General features: G+C 49.6%; 1 protein-coding gene across 1 annotated transcript; it reads left to right on the top strand.

Moving 5' to 3' along the window:
* Positions 1–1,822: 1,822 nt before the first annotated feature.
* Positions 1,823–26,531, top strand: LBH (LBH regulator of WNT signaling pathway). Its single transcript, XM_069494376.1, has 3 exons — positions 1,823–1,981; positions 4,673–4,775; positions 24,187–26,531. The coding sequence occupies exons 1-3, from the start codon at positions 1,956–1,958 to the stop codon at positions 24,373–24,375; spliced, it is 318 nt and encodes a 105-aa protein (XP_069350477.1). The 5' UTR covers positions 1,823–1,955; the 3' UTR covers positions 24,376–26,531.
* The last annotated feature ends 324 nt before the right edge of the window (positions 26,532–26,855 follow it).

Raw genomic sequence — 26,855 nt, 5'->3', positions numbered from 1 at the left:
CGCCACCATGCCCGGCTAATTTTTTCTATATATATTTTTAGCTGTCCCTATAATTTCTTTCTATTTTTAGTAGAGATGGGGTCTCGCTCTTGCTCAGGCTGGTCTCGAACTCCTGAGCTCAAACGATCCGCCCACCTCGGCCTCCCAGAGTGCTAGGATTACAGGCGTGAGCCACCGCGCCCAGCCTGGACCAACTCTTGTTAGCACCTGTCCATGAAAGCAGGGCCCAGAATGGAGGTGATACTTTGCAGCCCAAATCCATTTCTGATTTAGCTTGGGGGGTGGGGAGAGAGACTCCTGAATTTCTCTGGTTGAAGGAGACAGGAGCTTGTCATGAGCTGTGTTTTCATAGGAAGCACATTACTTTTACTCAGGTGACAACCTGAGTAAATATATGAATGATTGAAAATAGCAAAGGTATTTTTAATTAAATTGTTCCTGTCAATTCTTATTATTTTTATTTAGGTTGGATTTGGGGGGGGATGACGAAGTTATGAGGGCCCCCTCTCCCAACCTCCTCACAGTCCTGTCCCTGCTAAACTCTCACCATTAATCCCATCCTTTTGTGTCAGGTAAGTTTATGTATTTATATTTCCATTTTAAGCATATATATTAATACATGGATTCAATACATTCACTACCTTTCTTTCAAAGAGCTGACTTCAAAGCAGATTTAATTTTGCTTATTTTTTGATACCCCTCATCCCCTTTCTCCAGCCCCTGTACACACATAGGTTAGGATTATAAAGCCATTTTCCAGACGTAATTGAAGCAGACGCCACAGAGGGGCAGCGCTGGGTCCCCAGTCAGACTTGCATCGTACGGGCTCCGGGGACAGCGCGGCTGGACCACCTGGACAGCCCCCCAGAGCTGCAATTCCTGGGCAGTGTGGGAGGCGTTCGGCTGAAGCCCTTTGTTTCTGCTGTCATAATGCGACCCCCCTCGGAGCAGCTCTGGAAGCCAAGGCCGGAGGGGTGTGCTTGCGCACCGCCCACCCGCATCCCCAGCCCCGCCGCCGACTCCCTGCGTCGGTGTCCAATGGAAAAACCCTAGGTTGACACCACATCCTTTCTCCCACAAATAAAACGCTCCACGGATATCAGGGCTGCAGACCAGCCCCCCGCAAGCCAACCCGCTCCCCGCGGGCTCTCGGTCCTCCAGCTCCACGTCCTCCACACCTTCCCACTGCGTTTTAGCAGCGCTCGCGTCTCCGCACAGCTGGCAGGGATGAAAGGGACGTGCCTCTGCGGTGCCGCGGGCCAGGATTCCAGGGAGGGGCCTATTCTGGGGGGATGAGCGCTGAAGAGGGGTCCCGAAGTGTGGGCTGGGGGCGGCCAGTGGGTGCAAGAAAGTGCGCTGGCGCCAGGCGGTCAGGGTGGCGCCCTCCCCCGGTTCAGCTCGGCCGCCGAGAGGTCTCGTCCTGCGCGGGCCCCCACCGTCCCCCCCCCCAAGCCCACCTCCACCGCCCCGGACCCCCGGGCGTGCGCGGGCGGGGGCTGTGGACGCGGGCGGGCTTGCGCGCGGGAAGCGGCGCTGACTGCGAGCTCCTGCCGGGTGCGTGCGCGCGTGTGCGCGAGCCGCGGGCCGGGAGCCGCAGTGAGCCCAAGCCCTCGGGAGCGGAGCCCAGCGCCCCCGAGCCGCCGCCCGCGCTATCTGAGAGCGCTGAAGCCATTCATGATTTTGGTGACGTTATTCCAGGAGTGGGCGAGGGAGGGCGGGGCCTCTCGGGGCCAAGCCCCGCCCCCGCCCCTATAAATATGGCTTCCCGGGCTCTTTGTGGGGCCAGGAGCTCGGTGGAGAGCTGGGAGCTCTGGCTGCTTTGCCAACGTCGCTGGCCGCGGGACTGTCCCAGGAAGGCGGACGGCGAGCGCCCGTGTGCGCCCGTGTCATCCTCGCTCGGGACGCAGGCTCCGTTTTTAAATCACAAGGGCGTGGGTCAGCCTCCCTAGGACTTCATGTCTGTATATTTCCCCATTCACTGGTGAGTACCCCGTGTCCGTGGCGGGCGGCCGTCTCGCTGCCGTGGCTGCGAGGATCGGGCGCCGACTCTTGCTGGCTCCGGGTGCGAGAACAGCCGGCGTCTCTGACGCCCGGTGCTAACCCGCTGCCAGAGCCCGTACAGGAGTCAACGTCAAGGTTGCAAAGGTGGGGGTGGGGGGAGGTGGTGCTGAGAGCATCCAGACAAAGGAAGTGAACTCGGAGCCCTCACTTAAGTGACGAATGGAGGGCTTCTGTGGGGGTTGCGGGAGCCAGGGGTCACGCCTGAATCCCCCCAGTGACACCCCCTATGCGGAGGGCTGCAGGAGGCGCGCTCCTTGCCTGGCGCTGGGGGCTCTTGCTCTCCCCGGCCCCTCCCCTTTTTCTTTTTGTTTGCATGCTGGTCTCGAGTCGAGGCCGGCTGCAGCGGGGCTGAGCTGGTGCAGCCGCGGCGTTTGCAGAGCTACGGGGGGGGGGGGGGGGGTGGAGGAAACACGCTCTCCCCACACGTAAACACAACCGAAGCCACAAGCAGCAGGGCACACGCTGCATCCTCTCGACCCCTGACCTCTCCACAGCCCCTACAGACCGACTCACCTAGGTGGGGCCCGGGGCTGGGAGGAGCCTCCCCAGCAGTGCCGAGCTGGAAGGAGCCGGGCAGGGCGAGGGGCGGTGGAGATTTGCCCCCAGCGGCGGATTTGGGCCCAGAGGGATGCGGAGAGAGGCCTCTGGCTGCTGGGACTTGCGCTCGTTCCTTCCTGCGCTGGGTTAAGAGGAGGAGCGGCCGTGGCGGGGCATAGCGCTGGCGGCCCTGGAGCGCGCTCTCAGGTGCGAGAGTGAGGAGCTCGGCCCCGGGTCGGGCTCTGGCGCCTGGCGAGGGGACAGCGGGGGCTCAAGCCTTGGCACGGTCCTGCCTGGCCCAGGAACCGGAAAGTTCATGCTTCTCGCTTCAACTTTTTGGGACTGAGCCACAGCCCTGAGCGAGGACAGGGGGAAGAGCCTGGAGAGAGCCTTGTAGGCAACCTTCTGTTTTGCTTTTTACAGTTCTGTGATTTAAAAGAAAATTCAGGGTCGCTCTGTGCATTTCTTTGGGAGTCCGGTGGCAGCCTTTCCATGACCTGGGAAGAAATGTCTTAGGAGGTCCCGTCCTGAATCTAAAGGTGCCCAGAAGCCCAGCATCTTCTCTTAGTCTCTCCTCCCCTATCCCAGCTTGGCTCAGTTTGGAGAGAGGACTGAACTTGCAGAACAAAGTAAAAAATCCTCCACACATAAGGCTTGTGTACCCCTCTCCTTCTGGGTACTCTCCCCACCCTCCCCTGTGGTGTGTGAGCAGCCAGGTGCCTTATGGGTGAGGCTGTTGGAGGCTTTCTGCCTCTGGCTGCTCAAAATTTGCCAAGGTGGGTGTTAGGGCCCATCAGGAATATTTTGAGAAATTACAATTTAAGGTTATTTTATTGATTAGCACTTCACAGTTTGCAACACTTTTTTACAGACATTAGCTCTTAACCTAACTATGAGGTATGCATTATTAGCATCATAGTAACGGACAAACCGGGCATTTGTGGCTCAGAGAGGTTGTAGGACTTGTTCAAGATCACACAGCTCTTGAGATCACACAGCTCGTGAGTTACAGAGCAGAGACCAGAACCTATTGCTTCTCTTTCCAACTCCAGTGTCATATCTTAACTATGTAGCAATCATAAAATGAAGAAGAGTCTTGCACCCTGTTTCATTATAGTCCCTGGAAAGCCTGTCCCACCCTTTCCCCCCCCCTCTTTTTAAACCATGTGCACAGGCCTGATGGTGAGGGTATTGGGTGTTATGTAGCGGGTGCCTAGATTTGGTATGTATGTGTATTTGGCATTATGTTCACAGGATCTTGTGTTTGCCCATAGCTTGTGCAAGGATAATGGAACATTTGTATCCTTCTTAGAGAGTACAAAGCACTTTCACATGTCAGCGATTGGTGGGCCAGCTTGGCCCCTCTGGAAATTTCCTTTGCAATCAGAGTCCAGTATCCTTAAGGCTTTTAATCCAGGGGATGTTTTTCAAGCTGTGAGTTTGCAGCTGCTGTGTCTGGGGCTACAGAAGGGGCTTGGCTGACAGATGTGAAACTTGCAGCAGAGCTGACCCCTTGGGGCTTTAAGTGGGGCATTTTGCCAAAGGGAGCACCAGAGAGGCAGAGAGATTTAGGGAAGCAGCATGATTGGACTTTGTTGCCTTGAGGTTGACCTGTTATTGTTATTATGTAATAATAACATGCAGTTCCCCTTTGGAAAACTCAGGTAGAATTATTTTTATTCTTAGTTGGAGGGGTGAAGGGAGCCATGGTTGAATTGGTTTTAATGTAGACAGATGGACTCTGCAACCTACTGTTTTGGTTTTCTCTAGTTCTGTCATTTAAAAGAAAATTCAGGGTTGCTCTGTGCCAGTGGGGAGTAGTGTACAAGAAAGAAGGGAAGAGGTTTGCTAGGGAGGTGCAGACAGTGGGCTTTGTTGGTTGGAGTTTAGAGCCCTGGTGCTGAGGGCTTGCAAGGCACTTCCTCAGGGTGTGAGCTTGTTTTTCTGCAAGTTCTGTTTTGAACACCTTTCATCCTGTCTCCAGACAGTCCCCTGATCCCAGGGCAGCGAATGTATGGAGAGCAGGAATGTGAAAGTGCGTGTTTGTTGACTTTTGGTCTGGGTTTCTTGGCAGCCCCGACTATCTGAGATCAGCCGAGATGACTGAGGTGATGATGAGCACCCCATCCATGGAGGAGATTGGCCTCAACCCCCGAAAGGACGGCCTTTCCTATCAGGTGAGTTAAGCACTGGCTTCCCCCAGACTCCTCAGAACCTGGGGCTGGAGACAGATTTGGTTTTGCAGCCCACTGCCACTTGTAAGAGCTGTGTGACCTTGGGAAAGTCCCCTAATGCCAGTGAGCCTCAGTTTCTTCATCTGTAAACTGGGGCAACAGTAGTCCTTACCTGATAGGATTGTGAAGATTCAACATAGTGAGAGGATGTGTATAAGGCATTCCTAGTGCCTGGGACACAGAGGAGTCAGCAAGCATTAGCCATTGTTTCTAATTAGTCATCCTGGCTCTATGTACTCTCCCATTCACAACATCAAAGGAGGAAGTGACTTGTGCAGTCAATTCAGACCAGAACTTCCCTTCCCAACCATGCCTTGGGCATGGAGAGAGGCATTGCAGTGAGGGCTGGCTTCTGGGGAAGGGTGCTCTGGTGGGGGATAGCTGTGTCCAACGCTGCTTCTTTCTCAGGTTGACAGTTGATCTGCTGATTCAGAGTTAACATTCAAACTACTTAGAGTGGAAGAGAGGTTTCCCCAAAAGGGAAGCTGTCTCAGGGATGCTATTGCTGGGCTCTAGCTTAGAGATCATCCTGTCTGCTGGATCCAAAATGCATAAGGACCACACAAAAGCACCAGAATGACCCCTCCGGACTCTTGTCCCAGCCCTCTTTCTGGCCTGCCTTGCTGTTTTTTCACTGCCCCGGGCCATGAAAAAACAGGAGCATGACAGATCACCTTCAGTTACCTGTGGGGCAGAGAGCTGGTTTGGGATTTGCCAGGAGGGCTCCTAGGTGGTTGAATTGTGGGGAGGAAGGAGTCTGCTTTCAAGGGAAGACCTTGGGGTTAGGGTTAGGGTTAGGGTTACGGTTAAAGCTGGGTAGGGTGGCTGTCCCAGGGAGGTCGAATGGGGTGTGGTGAGTCCATGCAACAGACCTGAAGTGTGTGTGCCCACTGCGGGCCAAGCCATTTACAAACGTCACCTTGTCCCTCTGTCAGGCGGGAATGCTCACCCTGCCTCAGCTGAGGGAACCCCTGACCCTTGTTCTTCTGATGTATTGTCTGTCTGCATCGAGGAGGTTGGTTCTGGCTAGAGTCTGGACTTCTTACTCTGGTTGGTCAGTCCTCAGAACCATTCCAGGGGCATTTATTTTATAAAGAAAGAAACAAATAGAAAGCCGAGGTCGATGTGATGGGGGAGGAAGGACGAAAAAGAGCCAAGATGGAAGCTAAGATTGGATGACGTAAGTTCAGACACTTGGGAGGTCCAAGGAGGCCCCTTTGTTTTGTGTCAATATAGTCAGGCCCTTTTGCTGACTGGAAATAAATGTGACATTAGCCTGAGGGGGAACACACTTTCCTGGGTTGGTTTTGTGCCCTCTCCCCCAGAGTGGGTCTGAGGAAGACAGTTGAGGGCCTCACAGCCTGGTGGGAGGTGTAGAAGTTTCCTGGCCCACCAGCTGGGGTGGTTTTGGATACCAGTTTCCAAGCCACTGAGTCAGACTGAATGTCTTTGTGGTTACAGGTGAGGTTTCCTTTCAGTTTTGGGTTTTAGATTTCCATCACAGAACCTTTCCAAACTCAGTCATCGTTCCGTCTTCTGTGTGCTTTGTGTGTTCTCTTTTTAAACGCATCTCAGCATAAAGGGACAGACCCCACAGGGCAGTTTTCTCAACCCTCGGAGTCCTTCAGGCCACTCCGCTGGGCCTGAGCGTTGGAGCGGGTGGGCGGGAGGCAGGGGCTGCCACGCCGTGAGGAAGGCGGGTTGGCAGCAGGAGAATGAAATCTCCTCTGGGCTCCCGAGATAGCTCAGTGCTGCCTGAGGAAAGGATCCTCCGATCTTCCCTTGCGGTGCTGGACTGAGGGCCCAGTTCTCGGAGCCCCTCGGGAAACCTGTCACTGATACATAGGTGGGGACCACTGCCCAGTTCCGAAGTGTCTTGCCTGGAACTTCAAAGCATTCTTGTCACAACTTTTCACAATTTTTCTGACTTCAGACAGATCTCTCGATTGCCTGATGAAGAGAAAGGGGAGAGGTTGTGAGGAGAAAGGGGGGAGATTGGAGCATTTAACCAAGCAGCATTTAGTGGGCGCTTTCTGTGTGCAATGCGCTGTGCCGGTTCAGGGCCCGTGTGAGCAACCAGCATGTACATAAACATCTGGAACACAGGCAGTGCGGTCAGCCCAGGTATGGGCGATACAGGAGCTGTGGTCAGTCTGGTATTGGTAGCAACGATGAAATCTACCTGGCAGAATCTGAGAAGGGCTTGGAAGGGGAGATCAAACTGGAACAGGGCTTTGAAAGACAACGAGGACTTGGAGAGGGCAGCTTCATCTCTAAGGTAATTTTGTTGCACCTTCAGCTACCCCTGGCTCACCCCTGTTTGTTCCAGGTATGGGGCCCTGCAGCGAGTGGGTCTGATGCTTGTCCTGTGACGCATAGTCTTGGGGCCCACTCAGAGCCAGGGCCATCCAACGAAACAGGGTCCCACCACAGCTCTGGGGATTGGCAGGGACTGGCACTTGGCCGGAGCCCGTCGATGCACGCTTGGGCTCGGCTCATAACTGGGGGCGGGGAATCGCTGAGCTCTGTTCTTGGCGTTCCTCCTGAGGATAATAATAGTACGCGGCTTTTACCAAGATCTGCTTTTCTAAGGAACTGAGAGTGGGAAGGAGACATCAATCCAGACTTGGCAGATGAAATAGAATCTCAGGCTTGTGATTTGACCTTGAAACAAAGTCATCAAATAAGTGGCACGTTGGACTTTGTCAGTCACTCCCCCGCTTTCCAGACGTACCGAGAATGAAGCTTTCCTGATTTCTCTGTACCAGATGTGACCTTTCTTTCAACGCCTGTAGCATTTTGTACTTTCCAGTGATGCTGCGCTGGGCTTCGAGGATACGGGTCCTGCTTTGCCTTCTCGCTCAGGTGCCTGAGGGCAGGGGAGGACCTGCTGTTGTCTTTGTACCCCTGCCCAATCCAAGGTGCCTCCATGCTCGGCACCTTCGTGGGGCAGCTGCTAAGGGGACGGTGGTTATTTCCCTGGAGCTGAGTCTCCTGGCTCTAAAGCTGTCACCTTCCCTTCTGCCTAAGCCTCTGTAAAGGGCCTGCTCGGCCCTGCCTGTCAAGGCTTCAGAAAGATGCCCTTTTTAGCCCCTGACAGATTCAGGTAAGCCCTATTGTCCTGGGGCAGTTAGTGTCATTTTGTGAGCATGTATAAAAATCGATTGAACTGGTGCCTTGTTTTGTGTTAACGTTCATTTGGAGAGTTAGTCTTCCAGTAGGTGAAATCCATGTCTGCACATACACTTGATGTGAATTGTGACACCCCATGGGGTGGGTGAGTAAACGATTACTAGAAAGTCTGAGCACATTTGGGCCGGCTGTGGGCGGCAGCCAGCTCACCAGCTGAATGGGAGGGTCTCCAGGAGGATGTGTTTGTCCCTGGCTCCCTCCCACACTGTGTCCGTGGGCCTCCCAGCATCCAGCCTGCAGGACAGGAACATCTGCCCCGATGCCTTCCTCTCTCTAGTTCAGGGAAGCGAGTCAGTAGCTGCCTGGTGGAGCCTGCTCCTTCCTTGGCTCCAGGGACTCTGAGAACGTGGTGTTGTGATGCCCCTCGCACTGGGCCTCCTTCCACGCCGTGCCCGAGTTGGCCTGGGCTCATCTGAAGGAGGGTCCTGGGAGTTTGCCTGTGAGCACTGACGCCGCCGCAGCCCAAGGGCACTGGGATCCTGGCCTTGCTGCCTGACGTCCCCCAGCACAGCATGCTGAGGCTTCTGCAGTTTCATTGCTGAGGTCCAGATATAGATGTGGCTCCTTGGTTTTCATTTAAAACTGCCCCTTCCAAAGCATCTGGACCGAGACCTGATCACTTTATCCTTCCCTAGGCTCTTTAAATTCCTCTCTAATCAGCACACGTCCCCTCCTGGCTGCCCTTTGTGTATCATTCTTGGTCACGTACTCTTGCCATCTGATATCCACCTGTCAGTCAGGCAAGCCTTGGCCTCTCAGGGAAGCGAGGGAGGATGCTCTGTGGCCAGGAGGAGTGATTTCTTCACACACACGGGCCCCTGTGCCCTGTGCGTCCCCTCGCTTTGCAGAGCCAAGAGCTCCCTGCAGCTGCCCCTTTGTTCCCCAAGACAGAAGGGAGGGATATCCTGGCACTTTAGGAGGTGGGTGGCTGACCTTTCTTGCCTCTGCCCTAGTTTTCTGTCCTGCAGCTCGGCACTGAAGAGGGGTCTGCAGGGCCTGGGGACCCAGAACAGCCTCTCCAGGGACAGGATCTCCTGCCCTTTTATTTCTCAGGCCCCACAACAGCGAACTCCTTCCTCCGCCTCCTCCCCACTGTTCATCAGAGGCAGCAGCTCGTCTCTCAGCAAACAGGCTCAGTCTGATCCCCAAGGCAGGCGCAGCTCAGGAATACTTTCCCTTTGCTCACTTCCACGCTGAGCCTCTCGCGATGAAGGTCTCCCGAGCCTGGTCTTGCTCCGCCTCTGCCTGCGCGGAACACACATGTTGAAGTCGGTGTCGGGTTGTGGTTCCTGCTCAGCGTCTCTCCTCCACCCCCTCCCCACCGTTGCCCCTGCTCACGAGGCCGTTCTGGGCATCACATATCCATGACGTTTGACGTTTGTCCCCTGCTCCTCACCCTGTCTCATCCACCCCCAGCCATAGTACTCCACATGTCCTCAAGTTTGGGAGGTCCTGCTCATTAGCTGCACGCAAGTCCCATGGTCACCAGGAAACCATCTCTCAGGACAGCAGGCTTAAAAGGCCTCGGGTGTCCCTGGAGAGATATAAGAGCTGAATTCCAAAACACTTGGCAGGAGATGTCCAGCCGTGGACACAACGTGTTTCCGGAATTGCAGCACGTTTTCTCCCTGCTGGCCCTGCTCCCTCCATGCGCCGCCCCCTTGGTAGGAATCATAATGTAGGGACGTAAGGCGTAAGGCAGGCAGCCCAGCCGAGGCCACCTGCTTCAGAAGCAGAGAGAGCGTTTCTCCGAGGGGCGCCGCGCCTGTGCCTGCACATTCCGCCTCTGAGTCATCGTCCACCTTGTTCAGGTCCAGTCTACTTTGTATGAACATCCAGCACCTTCCCTCATATGCTCAAAGCCTCGACACGAACGTCACATTCACTACTCTGGAAGGCCCCTGGGCTCAGGCCTACAGAAGGCTGGAATTACTCCCACGGGGGATATCTCCCTTCCCCCATCCACCCCGTGGTCACAACAGTGAGTCTGTAGCATGGCCAGGGCGAGAACAAGCCTTCCTCACTTTCCCAGCCAACGTGCTGCACACTAGGGCTATACAACCCGGCCTCCTCTCAAGGGGCCTGTGTTGGGCCTGACGCCTCTCTCTCCAAGTGGCTGTGTGTTCGTCACTCCTCAGAGCCAGGGGCTATATCTCAGACTGCTCTTTGTTCCTACAACGCTGGGCACAGTGTCCTACAAATAGTTGCTTAACGAGCACTGAATGACTGGCCCTTCTTCTCTCCCTTGCCTGCACTGAGCACCATCCCTTTACCTTGGCCGTCCCATGAAGTTGATTTTTACAGGATCAGCGTTTTCTCTAAGCAGACCCACTCTCCCACGTTGAAGAGAAAGGAGAATTGTACTCTTAGGGAAAGGGATGAGTTTGGGTGGCGAATCTTGTGACTATAGCCAAGAGCTATTCCTGGGTGTCTAGTGAATGTCCTGAAATGATCTTGCAAGGCTGAGTCCTGAAATAATCCTCAGCGGATATGAAGACAGGCCCTCATTCACGCAGGGCTTAGACTTGCTGGGGCTTCATGCCTGCCCAGTCCGGTAGCCACCGTGCCGCCTCTGCCTGCCCTCCCCTCGCCACCTGCCCTTGCCTTGTCCCCAGGCCCACTCAGGAAAGACTCCTTACCAGTAAGCCGAATCCTGTGCCTGCTGCTTTACTCCCTGGCTGGGCGAGGGCCCCGATTTATACAGACTCCGCTTGAAAAAAATTTAAATGTGCCCAAAGTTTCTCCAAACCTTTATGAAGCTAGCATTTTGACTTCAAGGAAAGTTTAGGATCCCCCCTCAGCCCCCTCCCCACTGGACTCAATTGCCCTGCACTGTCAGGAGCTCATCTTGGATAAACTGTGCAGAAGAGGCCCCTGGCGCGTAGCTGAAACTGCAAGGACTCCTCGCTCCTCGGCCAGAAATTTCACTGGAGCCAAAGGGAAGGAAGGTCTGGATCTCTCACCTACAGAAGGATCGGCCTGAGCAAAGGGGGCATTCACAATCTTCAGTCCAGAGGTGGCTGGTCTCGAGGCCTGACTTTCTCCTAATTTGATGTGAGTTGGTTCCCAGACAGAATTTAAAACGTACCTCGAATTCATCTTCTGCCTTTACTTTGGAGAGTTTCAAGCCCTTGTCCAACCTGGATTTGAGAGGCATCCTAGCTTTCCCAAATGCCTAAACACTTGCCCCAGACACAGCCCCATATATAAGCTCCCATTTCGTAGGTGGCCCTCGATGTGTCGGCAGCACCGAGGGCAGCCCTGATCCCTGTGGGCAGAGCTGGCGGTGCCAGCGACACTCACCCACGTTCACACACACGCAACTGAAAGGGCAGACGGCAGAACGTTCATAGTGGCTGTTTTAAATCAGAGTGTTGTAATTATAGGACGTTTTTCCTTTTCTTTCCCCCTTTGTTTGTAATTTCCTATTTTCACTGGGAGAGTATGTATTTTATTATTTTTATGCTTACTCTTCAAATTTTAAAAGTAACATATGCCCATTATGGAATTTTTATTTTCTTCTTTAAACTTTTTGCTTTCCAGTCACCATAGTCTCACCATGTATAAATCACAACTGTTAACATTATAGCATCTTTTGCCTTCTTTTCCACTGCACTTATATTTTTATGTAGCCAAGATAACACTTTGCTATGTGTTCTAAGTTTTATTGAATAGCATCTAAGTCATCAGCATCAAGTCATTACAACTTATCTTAAAAATACTCCAAAGCTATCATTTTTAATCACTGTACTATATTATATCACAAAGGTAAAACATAATTTATTTTACCATTCTTCAATTGTTGGAATTTTTAGGTCACATTCTTTTTTCTCTTATAAATAATGTGATAATTTATATATAATTTTATATTTAAATATTTGGACATAATTTGTACAATTTCCTTAGAAAAGAGTCTTAGGAGTAGGATTTCTGAGTCAAAAGGCAAAAGTGTGAGTGTGTATATGTACATGTTCTCATTATAAAGGTACTATTTATTCTTTATAGAAATTAAGGAAAATATGGAGAATTACAAAGAGGAAAAAAAGCACACATATTCCTATCATTGAAACATTTTGGTATGTTTACTTTCAGTATTTTTCTGTGCATTTATATTTAAGAAATAAAATGGAGATAATATTGTATAATCTGTAGCGAATCCTTTTTCATTTACTACATCATGATTATGCTCTTGTCATTTGGTTTTCTTTGTAAAATTTTGTTTTATACCACTTCTTATTGCTGAATATTTAGGTTGTGGCATATTTTGTTCTTTCAAAGAACACTGCTCTGAACATCATCTTACATAAGTCTCAGCACAGGTCTGATTTGTTTCCTTGGAATAAATTCCTGGAAGTAGAATTACTGATTCAAAGAGATGCAACATCATTAAGCCTCTTGATTATATAGTACCTAAAAAACAGAAAACATAGATAAAAGAGTTTATCAAAATCCAAGCTTCTAGCATTGAAAGCTCTAGCAAACAGAATCTCAGGGGTAGGACATGTATAGAGGTGAGATCATGGCAGAGCTTTGTGGATAGAGTCAGAATGGTGTTTGGTTATTTTAAAGTGTTTAGGAGATGCTGTACATCTTCCTGTAGTTTGTTAATTACTTATTTTGAACACAGTGATAACGAGTGATGATGTTTAAGTAACATTTTGCCAGCATTGCAAAATACCTGGTGACCGTGTTCTTGTCCCATAGTAGGTACATGGACACACTCTCTGAATTACAAATGGATATGGGTTGGCGATTGCTCTATTTGTCTCCTTTATTCTATTAATGACGTTGGAGCATCAAGTGACCTTGAAGAAGACCAGTGACATCTTATTGTTCTGGAGACCCACAGAGGTTGGCCAGAGGCAATGCTTAGTCCCCTGAACCATCTTGATTTCCCTGGAACCTGGTCTGGCTCGTGGAATGCTCATGATTGAGGAATATTGCTTCCCTGGAATTAAGGATGGGCTGAGGTCTTAGAAGTATCCCTCAACATAATGGAAGTCTTGGACTCAGTGCCCAAGAGCCATCTCCCCAGTAACTCTGCAAGGCTCCAGGTGCTTTGCAACATATAAACAGCTCAGGCCAGCATTCCAGTAGGGTCCCCTTACTCCTGGTGGTTTACAAAGTTAATTTAGGCATCACCCAGACAACTTTGAATATGTTAGTGCATTGTTATGTTTACTACCTATGGCATGTAATACTAGTTTTCCATTTATATAGTGATAGGGTTTCATTTTTAAACAAATATGTTTCAAGCACATGAGTAAAGGAAAACTATAACATGTACATGGATCCAACAGGAAGAACGAGGTGGTACCAGGAGGCTGGCAAACAGTGGCTCACAAGAGTGTGAAATTCCAAGCACAGTTCTTTTAGGGTCTCCAAAAATCACTGTTGTTATCATGAAGGAATTTTTTCTTTTCAGAAGTTGAATGTATCCCCTTAGATGGGAGCATACTTAAAGATGAGCTGATACCAAAGTCTGATTTCTGTATTTTTTTGGTCATTTGCCCCCTTGGATGTGGCAGGTGAAGCATCAGGATCCTTCCTTTCATTGGCACTGGAGTGTTGAAGATTTTCATGCCAAATTACTTCCTAATAATGTTCCTGTGTATATATACCACTTCACATTTTAACAGAACGTTAAAACTAGAAGACAGCTGCCCCTCGGGTTCACAGCTACTCTCCAAGGGACATAACAGCAGGGAGGGTTTTTAGGAAATCCATTTCCACAATCTTCAGCCTCCTTCTCTGCTTTCCGCAAATTGCATTTCCTGAAGACAGGCTTCTCCAGGCTTTGCTACCTTTCTGTCAAGATTGCCCATCTCCCTCTTTATAAGAGGAGGACCTGCCGCTCACCTTCCTGACTCTTCTAAGGTGCCTTTCCCAAGGTATAGAAACTGCAGCCTGCCACAATGGCTCACGCCTGTAATCCTGGCACTTTGAGAGGAGGATTGCTTGAGGCCAGGAGTTCAAGACCAGCCTGGGCAATATAGTGACACCTCTTCTCTACCAAAAAAAAAAAAAAAAAAAAAAAATCACAGAACAGATGCCTAAAAAAAATAAAATAAAACAAATATAAAATAAAAAAAAAAAACCATAGGGGCATCAAACAAATGAACCATTCAAAATAGAACTGGTCTGGGAAACCCCATAAATCTTACCCATCTATCACAGTAAGAAAAAAAATCCCATAAAAATTTACCTTTGTGTTTAATAATTACTTGTGATACATTCATTGATCAGTTATATACTAATAGCTACAATAAATCAATCCATAAATTTTTTATTATTATAATAAAGCCTTAAGGTCACAGGACATTTTTAAATGTTAACTTACATACATAAATACATCTTTTTATTGTACAGAACTATGAATAGGTAAGAACTAAAAACTTTCAAACATAATATATTAAGAAAAAATTCTATGGCGAGGTAGAATGGAAATATAGTTTTATATAGAGGAAAAAAATAAGATTTGACTTAAGAGCTTGTTCATGAGTTTTGTTTTGTTTCATTTTAGAGACAGGTCTCACTCTGTCACCCAGGCTAGAGTGCAGTGGCACGATCATAGCTCACTGCAGCTCTGAACTCCTGGGCTCAAGTGATCCTGTCGCCTTAGCCTCCTGAATAGCTAGGACTATAGGTGCACGCCACCACGCCCAGCAAATGTTTAAATATTTTTTTTAGATATGGGGTCTCACTGTGTTGCCCAAGCAGGTGTCAAACTCCTGAACTTGAGCAGTCCTCCTGTCTCAGCCTCCCAAAGTGCTGAGATTACAGGCATGAGCCACCATGCCCAGCATGAGTGTTTTAATAGGCAATGGTTGATATAAAATTGCTGTGGTATTTATAATCCATTGAGGACATTTAAAAGGGTGGTATAAAAGTTATATTTTAAAGTGTAAAAATATGTAATATATCTGGAATTTTATAACATGTGAAAGGAGAAATAGTTCAAAATTCTTTTAGGGACTACACAGACAAAAAGTTTGGAACTGTGGATACATACCCTCTGCGTGGAATCAAAGCTATGGCACTGTGGGATCTAAGAGTGGGAGGGCAGCTTTGAGATTGGTCCAGCTGCCTTGTTAAAAGATGTCCTCACAGTAGCATGACATCGGGTCACCCAGGTATTCTTTGGACACTGCCAGTGACACTGAGCACAGAATCCCTCAGCACAGAGGGATTATGGACTAAGAATCTGGATAACTGGTTTCTAATCTTGGCTTTGCTGCTGTCTGTGTCTTCTCGGGTAACTCACATCACCTCTTGAGGCCTTGATTTCCTCATCTATAAGAGGCAGAATTAATCTCTATTATTGTGTGTGTTAGAAAGTTGGATAGTGAAGTGAAATTCTCCATCCTGATTTTAGATCTGCACCAGAGTTTACAAAATCTGTTCTCTCTTCCTTATATCGCCTTTTGGATATGTGAAGGCACCTTTTATGTTCCTGGAAAATCTTTTCCAGTTTAAACTATATGCTGTCTTTCTACCTTGACTTATGTGGTCATCTTCCTGAGGATATTATTTCTCTAGGCCAACAGTTCTCAAACCTTTTGGTCTCAGTTCCTTTTATCCTCTTAAAAATTATTCAGGATCACCCAAAGAGCTTTTGTTTATGCAGATTATGGTTTTTGATATTTACTGTTTCAGAAATTAAAACAAAATTTTCAACATTTTTACTTATTAATTCATTTTAAATAACAACAAAACCATTACACATTAATATAGAAAACATTTTTAAATAAAAAAATATATTTTCCAAAACAGAAAGTTGAGTGAGAAGAGAGGTATGTTTGCAAGTCTGTTTAATGTCTGGTTTAATAGAAGGTGGCTAGACTCTCATGTACTTCTCCAGTCAATCGTTGTTGCAATATGTGTTGGTTGAAGTAAAGGAAGAAAATGTGGCCTATGCAGACATGGGAGTTAGAATAGGAAGAAGTATTTTCACAGCCTTTTCAGATGTTCGTTTGATACTTTACCAAAACTCTACAAGTGGTAGTTTCATAAATGTTAGTGGCAATGTGGGATCTGAAACCTTAGCAATGACCTTTTTGTATTCTTACATTAAAATTTATTAGTCTGTCTCACACTTTGAGTGAATCTTTTTACCCATGTTTGGTTTTTTAGTGTATGCAATGCACTGATCATTTGGAAACTATAGCTTCACTGAGTTATGCAAATCTTCCAAATGTTGACACATTTCATTGCACAATATCAAAAAATCACATTTGTGAATATATCTCCACTGGTCTCATCAGAAAGTCTTCAAGCATTAGGAAGATGTCAAGCTCATGGTGGCTGATACAAGTTTTCCAAAATTCTAATTTTCTCCTATTTTATCATTGGTGACAAATACTATCAGTCATTTTCCTTGAAGTGACAGGCACCCTTTGTGCTTTTTTGAAAAAACACGTCTACCAAATACCCAAGTTGGAATAACCGTAGTTTGTTGGTCACTCTTTCAAGCAGAAGTGGTGTTCCATGGAAAAAGTGGCTAGTTCAGCTGGCAGCTCAGTCACACAAGTGCTTTCCACAGGATGACCATTGTACTTCTGTAAGCAGCAGAAATGTCTTAGGCTGACTTTCCATTTCACCCACTGCATATTGAAACAACATGTATTTAGGAGTCAGTATTTAACAAAAATTAAGTATTACTCCTTCATTAAGGACATTAACTTCCTTTTTTGTTTTCCTTTTAATCATGTGAGGTGGTGAACAATATAATGACAAGTACAGTTTGCTGCCACTGTATTAATTCTTGCTAAGGTGCCAGCACTTTCACCCACTGTTACTTTTTGTACCATTAGTGCAAGTGTCAACACAGTAGAAAAGGCCAATGACATCTTAATAATATTATGAAAATATTTTACCTCCATGGACATTCCCTCCCTGAAAGGATCTTGGTGTTTGAGCCTGGAGAACATCTGCTTTAGACTGAGGAGAGGACAGTGGAGCCATCAGCTCCTCCGTATGGCTTCCTTGAGATACGTGTACTTCTAAGAATATGGCTCTGTTTGCTTCAGTTGTTATCATCAGTGCTGCGATTGTGATCAACTAAAATCTCAGACCTCTTTTATAGGAGCTACTATCAAGCAAGGCTTTTTGTTTGGGGGAATTTTTTTTTTTTAATTTGAAGAAAGACTGCTAATTATCTGATGACCCCACTTTTGGGACAAGGTGAGGTGTCCTGGTATTGTGCTGTAGAAGTGGTAGTGGCTGAAAGCCAAGCAAAGGCCCTGGGGCAGGGCTGCAAGGAAGTCCTTAGAGACTTGTTTCCTTACAGGAATGGGTTTGGAAGCCACATGGTAGAGGTTAGGAAAGGACCTCCAAAAAGGAAGGGAAGGAAGGCTGTGGGGCCAGGCTAAATAGTCAAGATTTTTGTATCCAAAACAGAGAATGAGGGGATGGTTAGAAATGGCAGGTGGGTCAGTCCGAACTTTCTGAGAGAGAGGAGGTATGGCCATAGGACATTTGAGTGGTACTAGTGGAGGAGGATAGAGAGGGGTCTGTCACACCCAGAGGCCTGGAGGTGACTGAGGGGCCTGTCTTCTTTCAAGAGGCCTAATGACCATTTGGTATAAGATGCGGGTATTTGAAGTCATCTATGCCAGATAACTGCAGTTCTTTCTCACTGCCCCAGAGAACTTTGAGAAAATTCTCTAACATTCCAAAAGCCTCATCATTTTGCTGGGCTCAGAGTTTTCAGTAGCAATTAGTGGTAATTAATTGGAATTTGGAACTCCTGACTTGCAGGATGGGTGTGTGTTTGAGAGATGTTTATGAAAGATGGTGTTTATCCAGAGGATTTCCTTTTCTTTCAAGTTTCAAGGCTGGAGGCTTAAGCATCTTTGATCCAAAGGAAGGAGGTCCAGCAGTTGTCATAAAGCCCCAAATCTCTGCTCAAGTCCTTTATAGGATCAGGGGCACCAAGGAAGGGCGGGACGGGGTAAGGGGCATGTTCCACAGCCCCAGTCTGGAGGACATATGAGCGAGGCGAAAGTCTCAAAGATGGGCAGGGACAGACTAGCCTCTGAGTGGAGCCTGGAGAATGTTCTTCCTCCCCTGAATCTAGTCGGCAGCCCCTCGCCCCTTTGCTGCAGCTCTTTCTGTTCTTACCAGCCAGATTTCACTGCGAAACACCAGTAAAATGCAGACAATAATAATAATGATAAAATAGCAGGAGGCAAGTATTTCAAAGACCTTATTCCTTGCCTTCACATACTGTCAGAGGGCAGAGTGCAGGGGGTATTTTTCATTTGGATTAGCTGCTGCTCATTCATTCAGCCCTTGGCAGAGCAGAGTGCTGGTAGAGACCTACCCACTGTCATAAACCAGCCCCTCCTGGGAAGGAGTAAACACACCAGGCCGATTCGTTGTTGTTCTCCAGGAGAAATAAGAAATCCAGGCTTTGGGAAGCTGGGCGGGATGGGGAGGGGGATCTGATTTGCCCAGGAGGCAGGAGGTGGCTGCAGAGCCTTCCACTGAGTGAGCAGGATCTGGACAAGGCGATGGTTTCCATTCCAGCTGGCCTAACACATGCCCTGGGGAAACAGAGGCACTGGGCGGGGAAGTGAGGAAGTCTCTACCGTTTCTCCAAAGAGCCTAAGATTGGTGAGCACAAGCCCAGGAGGTCTGCGCTTTTGCCCTGTCCCAAGCTACAGCCCCCTCACTCTGAATGCTACTAGGGGACCCCAGCTTTGCATAATAAGAACCATCATTAGGAATCTAGGGTTCTCAGACCATGCTCACACATTCCTGTATTTGATCCTTCCCCAAGCCCTCTAAGATCAAAATGAGTATGAATCCAAATTTACAGATGAGTCGTGTGACCATCCTGACAACACTGTAGAGTGGAAATGATGTCCCCATTTTGCTCATGAGGACACTAAGACTCAGAAAAGTTAAATGACTTGACCAAGGTCATAGAGATAATAAGAGACAGGGACAGGGTAGAAACCAGATCTTTCGGATTCCTGGTCTGCCTGCAGGAATAGTGATTTTCCAGAGCAGGTTTGGGGTTGATGTGTTTTCGCTCTCTGCAAGTAGAGAGGATAGAGGCGTGCGGCGTGGTTTTGTCCACAGTGCAGTAGGGAGCTAGCCTGGTTATTATCTCAGGCTCTCTGCCCTCCCAGCCTCCCTGCCCCCCGGACGCCTCTTTCCTCTGTTCCACCCCAGCACAGGGAGCAGGATGTCCAGGCTCCTGAGGTCTCAGCTTGCAGAGCTGGTAATTAGCCCTTTGTGTCCAGTTAACCACCTTTCATCTCCTCCACCTGCCGGTGTCCGCTTTCCCTATTAGCATCCCTCAGCTCTGCGCTGAGCCCTCCGCCCTCTTTGTGGCCAGCTCGGGTTGTTTGTCAGAGAGGATGGCTGAGGGATGCACACACACAGGGGAGGCGGCTCCGACCAGAATTGCTCACATTTTCCGTGCTAGGTGCCAGACATCTCTCTCCTCCCCTACCCCAGAGGCCGCCAGGTTTAGGTCACCTGGCTTAGAGGCAGACAGTTGATAGCTGGGCCTCCAAATTTGGGGCCTTTGGAGTCCTGGTGTTGCCTTTCAGTTCCCCTCTATGGGTGAAACGGGAGCTGCCTCTCTGGCCACTTTCACGCCCAAGCAAAAAGCCTGCCGGCTAATCCCTCATCTCCAGAAGCTCACCCCGGAGCCCGGGGTTCTCTGCTCTGAGGAGGCCTGTGTTGGTCGGTCAACCAAATGTCCTGAGTGTCCCTGGTTGGTCCTGCTTTCATTGGGCTCATGCTTAATCATCTGTGTAATGCGGCAGCCACTAGCCACATGTAACTTTAAAGTTCTATTAAATTTATGTTTATATTTTCTTGTATGACATATAAATTTATATTAATAAAAATTAAATAAACTTTTAGCCATCATTCAAGTGCTCAACAGCCACATATGGCAATTGGCCACTGTACTGGACAGCAGACAGAACATTTCCATCATTGCAGAATGTTCTCTTAGGCAGCACTGGTCCGTACGGCCAGAAACTCCAGTAGACTGGCATCCAAGCTACATCTCAGACCATCTCTTCCTCCTAGGTCAAGCTTCCTTGACCTTTCAAGTGAATCCATTTGAGTTCCCAGAAGTTCTGTCGGGGCCGGTTGGGATTAGAGGCCACCTGGCAAAGGATGCCCCTGGAGAGGCATCTCCTGTAAAATTCACCATCACCAAGGTTGAATGCTGGCTATTGCTACACAGTGGGGCATGCAGGACGTCCTTGATGTGTGTGATCCTAAGGACTTCATGCCATTGCAAAGGAGAGAACATGGTGTCCCTTCATTTCATCCCAGCCATCAGCCTGGGCGGCCTGGTGTGACAGCTGGATGTGGAGTCCAGTGGTGGCAGGAGGGAGGAAGGTGCAGGGCTGCAGATGGATGCTCCTAGATCTGCCGTGCCCTGGGGTGAGGGTGGGAAATGCCTCTGAGAGCCTTCTCATCTTCCTTTCTGGCCCTCTAAGAGATGAGCTTTGCTGCAGAGCGAAGAAGAGAAAAGGATTTTTTTTTTTTTGTCTGCAGTCCAGAAAGAAGTCAAATTTTGGGGTAAGAGGTTTAACCAGAAACAGTTTCTTTTTGGAACAGGGGCAGTTCCTTATTTCCTGCCAGTCCCTGCAGGCAAACAGCATGCCAGGCTGGCCTGCCACCTCAGCCCTACCTGTCATGTGCTTGGCAAGTCTGACTCGAGTCCTTTTTTCCACTGCCTTCCCCACCCCATCAAATTGCAGTTGCAACCTCTCATTTTTCTGCTGCCTAGATGATTAAAAAGCATGACTTAGTGGAAAAATGTTGACCTCCTTGGGGTCAGCCTCTTAAGCAGCTGTGGGAGATAAGATTGGCTGGCAAAATACTCAGCAATGCTTTGCAAGGCTTTCTTGTCTGTTTGTAAGGAAACAAGAAGCTGTTTGGTTCTGGGTGCTTTTTGTTTGTTTTTGGAGAGAGCCTCAATTTCCAGAGACACAAATTGGCATAATCTGATAATAAAATAGAATCTCTGATGGAAAAGTCAGATTAATTATTAAAGTGATTTTTAAAAATTCAATTAAAAGGCTTTGTAAAAAAAAAAAAAAATTTTGTTTTAATGGTGCCTGCTTTTGCAATTCAGGGAGCAAAGTTCTCTGGCAGCTAAGCAGTATCAGAAGTTCAATGCTCAGACTTCCCCCAAGGAATTAAAAGGCTTAATTGTGCAGCTCTTGGTATGAACGGCATTGTTTCGAACTATTTTAATGACTGTGCTAGTATTACTGCCTCTTGCTTAGAGATGGGATACTCACTGTAGTCCTGCTGAAACTGTTCCAAAGAGGACGATACAATTTGAATTTAGCTTATGTCCTGAAAGCATTTTATCATCTTTATATGTGCCAAGAACTTGTACCCATTGAGTGAGACAAAAAGGCCAATTCACTTCTTAAAAGGAGAAACTGAGGCATCTGGGGTTACACAGTTGATACCAAGGACATAGTGAGCACCTGGGCTCCCGTGGCTTCAGCTAGTGTGTCATCACAGGAACACTTCATCTGGTGGATTTGGGTCCCAGTTCAGCCACTTCCTAGGTACGTGGCCATGAGCAAGTCACATGCTCTGTCTGTGCTTCAGTTTTTTCATATAAAACAGAGGTCACACCTGCCCCCACTTATCCATGGGGATTCTGTTCCAAGACCCACAGTGGAAGGCCGAAACCGCAGATAGCACCAAACCCTATATGTGCTGTTTTTTCCTATGTGTACATACCCATGGAGTTTAATTTATAAATTAGGCACAGTAAGATATTAACAATAATAACTAATAATAAAATAGAACCATTACAACAATATACTGTAATAAAAGTTCTGTGAGTGTGATCTCTCTCTCTCTCTCTCTCTCTCTCTCAGAATGTCTTACTGTACTGTACTCACCTATTTTCAGACCACGGTTGACTGTGGGTAACTGCAATCATGGATGGGGGCTGCTGTACGCCACTACTTACTTCACAGGGTTATTGTGAAGACAGATTCTGCTCAGCAAAAAATGTTATCCATCGTCATCATCATCATTTAGACATTTTTTTCCCTCATTTTAGTGAAAGATCTAGTCCCAGCTCAAATAGGGTGAAAAGAAATCCGATGCTTCACTCCCCTCTTGCCCTCCTCCTTGCTCACCCTCCCACCGATGGTCACCCTTCCACCTGTGAAATGGGGTGTCGACCCAGTGGCACCCTAGTTCATATTTCAAAGGGCACAGACACTGAAAACCGCAGATCTAGGTTTGAATCCTGGCTCTGCCATTTGACCCAGAGTCCGGGGTCTTGCTGCTCCTAGGGTGGCGGTGAGACCTTAACAAGGTGATGTCTGAAAGAGCCCTGTGAACTGTGGCACGCTTCCCTCATTGGGGTTCCCCCAGCCCACTCCCAAAGCTCGTGATTGGTGGGCACCGTGGGCCCTCATCCCCTGCCCCCCACCCCGCGAGGAGCCCTAACTCCTCATGAGAAGTGAGGAAGGCCCCAAATAGCCACTCCCCGCTCTGCACGTGTGAGCCGTGCACAGCACCATCCAAGGGCAGAACCGGAGGGCTGGCCACCGCGGGAAAAGAGCCCAGGTCGGGGTCAGCTCCCTGTACCGGCCCGGACCCACAGGGCCCAGCCCCTCCCGACTCACTTTCCTCCCGCTGCCATTACCATACCTTTTATGAGCCTCGTTAAGTCTTTAATGATGCCTGGTTGTGCAGCTGGCTTAGGGCTTAATCCCCAGCAATAGGCCTTTATTGGATAAATGGCTAATAAACACTTGTCTGCAGGGATTGGGGCAGCTTCGCTGAGGCCCACGATCCTCGGGAGCCCCACATGGTCTGTGACGTGGCCTTGGCCGGCGCAGCACTGCCTGGGGTTGGGGTGCAGTGGGACATGCACCCTCAGGGCACCACGGAAGGGGGAAGGCCTGAGCTCATAGGAGGGCATTTCTTGTCCCTGCTGGGAACGGAGTACACCTGTCTGTGGCCGTGGGCCTGTCTCCATCCGGACCAGGTGCAGGCAGCCCCCAGGATTTCTTCAAATGTGGCTCCACCTGCTCCAGGGTTTGCTTTCCTTTCTTTTGCTGGGAACAAACTGCGTGACCTTGAGCAAGGTCCTCTGGGCCTCCGTTTCCTCATCTATCAAATGGAGAGGTGGGAAGAGATGGCCTTGAAGGTGCTGAGTGTCGTGACTGTGTGAGTCCCAGCATCCCAGACAGAGGCTCCTCTGTCTGGCTCTCAGGCGTGTCACCGAGGGCTGTGAATGGCAAGGGACCCAGCAGTCCCGAGGATTAAGTGCTTAAGCTGCTGGGCAAAGAATTGGGTCAGCTGGAGTCACAGGGCAGTGTGTGCGAAGGGAATCCACAGAGCCAGGCTTGGCCCTTGATTTTATAGCCTGGCTTGGGGTTTCTGCCAGCCCTGGGCAGGACACACAGTAGGCATTAAAAAATGAAGCCTCGTTGACAGGACTCTGGGAAGAGAAGGGGACTGTTCCAGGTGTAGAGTTGGGGAGAAGCCAGGAATTGCCCACAGGTGAAAAAGGAAGGAGCCTTGGATTTTGTTCCCAGCCTGCCTGGGCAGGGTGGGTGGGCCTTCAACTCAGAATTGGCTTTGACTTTATAGGTGCAAAAGGATCAAGACCCATCTACTTGAGGGCAGGCTGGCATGGGGCCAGGGAGTCACACAGACCTGGGCTTGGATGTCATTCCACCCCTCACTCATTTCCAGGCTGTCTGGTCTGGGACAACCGGCCCCCCCCTTCCCCTGACCAACCTGAGGTTCTTTCTGTTGTGTGCTTTGCATTGGTGTAAAATGCTTGCTGTAGAAAAAGACGAGATCTACTGTGGCTGCCATGATTTTGAATTCTTTTATCTGAAAATAAAACAAAACAGAGTACAAACAGAGTCACACCAGTGTTTAGACTCAGGGGCACTGCCCCAAAACTTGCAGCTTGAGGACTGGAATCAAAGTCTGACTGAGGGGCGGTTTCCCATGCTGCCCCAGACTGACTGCCTGGGCTCCTGCCTTGCAGCCCACAGCGCTCCAAGAGCATCGCACCGTCCCTGCCATGCGGCGGGTGCCCGGAACGCCACATGGGTGTGAAAAGAAGAAACTGATTTCTCTTCTCAAACATGTGCGTGACCGGGTGCCTGCTCTGCTTTTATTTCAGATCTTCCCCGACCCGTCGGACTTCGACCGCTGCTGCAAACTGAAGGATCGCCTGCCCTCCATAGTGGTGGAACCCACAGAGGGCGAGGTGGAGAGTGGGGAGCTCCGGTGGCCCCCCGAGGAGTTCTTGGTCCAGGAGGATGAGCAAGACAACTGCGAAGAGACAGCGAAAGAAAACAAGGAGCAGTAGAGTCCCTGCGGACAGACCCCCGTGGGGTCACACCAGCCAGCATCTGTTCCTGAACTGTGTTTTTCCCATCATGGTGGAAGAAGAGAGTGAGCCACAGTAGTTCTGAAAATGTCAAACGAGGCTTCCGTTTTGCACCTGCAAATCACCGAGTTGGTTTTCTTTTCTTTGCTTGTCTTTTCTTGAAATCTGCCGAGAAGTGGAGCCCTCTGACGACTCGCAAGGCCTTCTGAGAAAGGGAACTGCTTAGGGCCGGGGGTGGGGGTGGGGGAGAGGGTGCTGTTTTTGAGATCATTTTCTGAACTCCAGCGGCCAGAGGCAGTGGTGGGATTCCAGTGGGCTCTGGGGCAGGGGGCATGGGGCATGGGGGAGGTACAAAGCCAGCAAGGAACATTTGGGGTAAGAAAACAAACTCGAGGCAAAAGAGAAAATACACATTTTTAAGAAAACATTGAGCAGAGAGCTGCAGCCAGGAAGTGCTCAGCAACCACTCACTCTGGCCATGGGAAAACCAATCTTCATCTCTCTCCAGTCTCACCGCCCCACCCTTTGCTCTTATTTCAGGTGTGTTGGTCTGCGATGGGGAGGAGGGTGAAGGACAGCTGAGCGACTGGCTGCTCGCACAGCCAGCTGGAGGGGATGTGCAGGAAAGAAAGGCCACCGTCCCTCTCCAGGGCCTCTCTGCCCCCAGCTGTGGTGGGCTCAGTAGCCCCCGAGATCAGAGGTTTGTAAGAGGCAGTGTTTTTGAGCTTTTCTCCTTGACACGTCCTTTTTGCCTCCAGCACGCTGGGAGTAGCAGAGCACTTCCCACTTCCTGCCCTGGTTGGCGGCCCCAAGGCAGACACCTGGACGTGGAGGTCCCTCCCTCCATTGCCCAGGTCTTGCTCTCAGAGTCAGAGCGGAGGCTGGGAGCAGGCGGGCTCGCCTCCCTTCTCTGTGCCCCCAGCTTCCCAGCCTGCAGCCAGGCAGATGGATCCCCACTGTACGTCCCGCCAGCCTGGCCGGCTCTTGCTCTGTTTTTCTTATGAAAGCTGAGGCGACTTTTTCTGTTTCTAGTTGGGGAACTGAGCTTTCACCCAGGTCCCAAGAGCTGCTCGGCCTGGGTGTTACTGTGTCGGGGTGACAAAGCTCATGCAGAAGCCCTGGGATCAAGTTTGAGACCGAAGGGTGTCATGAGCCCCCCGCCGCCCCCACGTTGTTCCTGGACACAGGTGTTCTAAGGAAGGTGTGGCAAGGGGGCTCTGCTGTCCCCACTGAACGGTGGTCCTCCCCACCGTCACCAGCTGGATGAGAACATTGGCCTTTGGACTGAGAGCTTCTTCTTGTAGTTAACAACCTTCTGGAGCAGCAGGTTGCAGGAAAAACTCTTCGATCCATCTCAGAGCGGGACTGCGTGGCCAGGAGGTGGACGTAGAGCCTTGAGCCAGCCAGGGCACCCACTGCAACCCCTCAGGTCCCCAGTCAGTCCAGTTGACCCCAGTTTTGGACTTGTGTGTATAGCTGTATCTAATACCTCAAGGGCAGTGTGGCTCTGGGGAATGTTGGGGCGGGGGGGGGGGGGGGGGGACCGGGGCGCTGTTGACAGGCGTCAGCAGGCGGCAGGAGTCACTTCTGGGAAGCCGATGGTCGCCCTCACCCCTGCTTCCTCCCTCTGTTGTCTGCCTGTGTGACACACACTGATGATGGCAATAACTTCTTCTAGCTCCTCGCAGGAGTGGGAGAGGCCTGCAGCCTGCGCCGCGAGGAGGTTTCTCTCGGCTCCCCGCTTCCTTCTGTTCTGGCTGCGGAGAGTGGTTGGTCCTTACTCTCATCCCCTCGCCCCCCTTTGTGGATGGGGGGGCTTGCCTTTTAAATTCCTGTGTTTCGGTGTCTCCTCCTCATCTGCTACCCTGGATCATCTGTCCCAGTCTTGCCGTGTGATGGGAACGTGCTTGTAAACCGCGTAACAAATCTACTTTGTGTATATGTATGTTAATGGGGTGGTTTATTTTTGCCAGTCACTAGACCCCTTTGTACGACCGTGTGCATTTCTGAGCAGGCCGGGGGCTGACGCGCAAGTCAGGAACCCCCAAGGCTGAGCCTGCTGGGGGGACCCAGCTGCTCTGAGACAAGTGGCTGAGCTCCTATCTGGCCTCCTCTTTTTTTTTTTTTTTAAGTAATTTGTGTGTATTTCTAACTGATCGTATTGAAAAAAAAAAATCCTAGTATTTCAGTAAAATCGCCTGTTGTGAAATGAACCTCCTGTAACTTCTATCTGTTCTTTTTTGAGGCTCAGGGAGAAACTAGCATTTTTTTTTTCCAAACTACTTTTTGTCACTGTGACAGTTGTAAATAAAGTTTGAAAATGCTTTCCACTCTGGTCTGGTTTCCTTTCTTCCTGCTCCATTGCAATGGAGTGAGCTCGGGGGCGTGGGGAACTCTTGCGGGGGCTGCACGGGGGCAGTCCCAGCTGAGCTTCCTTACGTGGCTTGCCTTTCAAGGTG

This window comes from Eulemur rufifrons, chromosome 19, assembly GCF_041146395.1.
Source record: "Eulemur rufifrons isolate Redbay chromosome 19, OSU_ERuf_1, whole genome shotgun sequence".
NCBI lineage: Eukaryota > Metazoa > Chordata > Mammalia > Primates > Lemuridae > Eulemur > Eulemur rufifrons.
Note: the sequence above shows the minus strand (reverse complement) of the source record. Positions and strands in the feature narration are given on the sequence as shown.

What these genes read in the sequence shown, in the direction of transcription:
- LBH (XM_069494376.1), top strand. Translation starts at nt 1,956, where the DNA reads ATGTCTGTATATTTCCCCATTCACTG. An exon ending in GTATATTTCCCCATTCACTG is followed by an intron (nt 1,982 to 4,672) that starts GTGAGTACCCCG and finishes GTTTCTTGGCAG; the next exon opens with CCCCGACTATCTGAGATCAG. An exon ending in AGGACGGCCTTTCCTATCAG is followed by an intron (nt 4,776 to 24,186) that starts GTGAGTTAAGCA and finishes CTTTTATTTCAG; the next exon opens with ATCTTCCCCGACCCGTCGGA.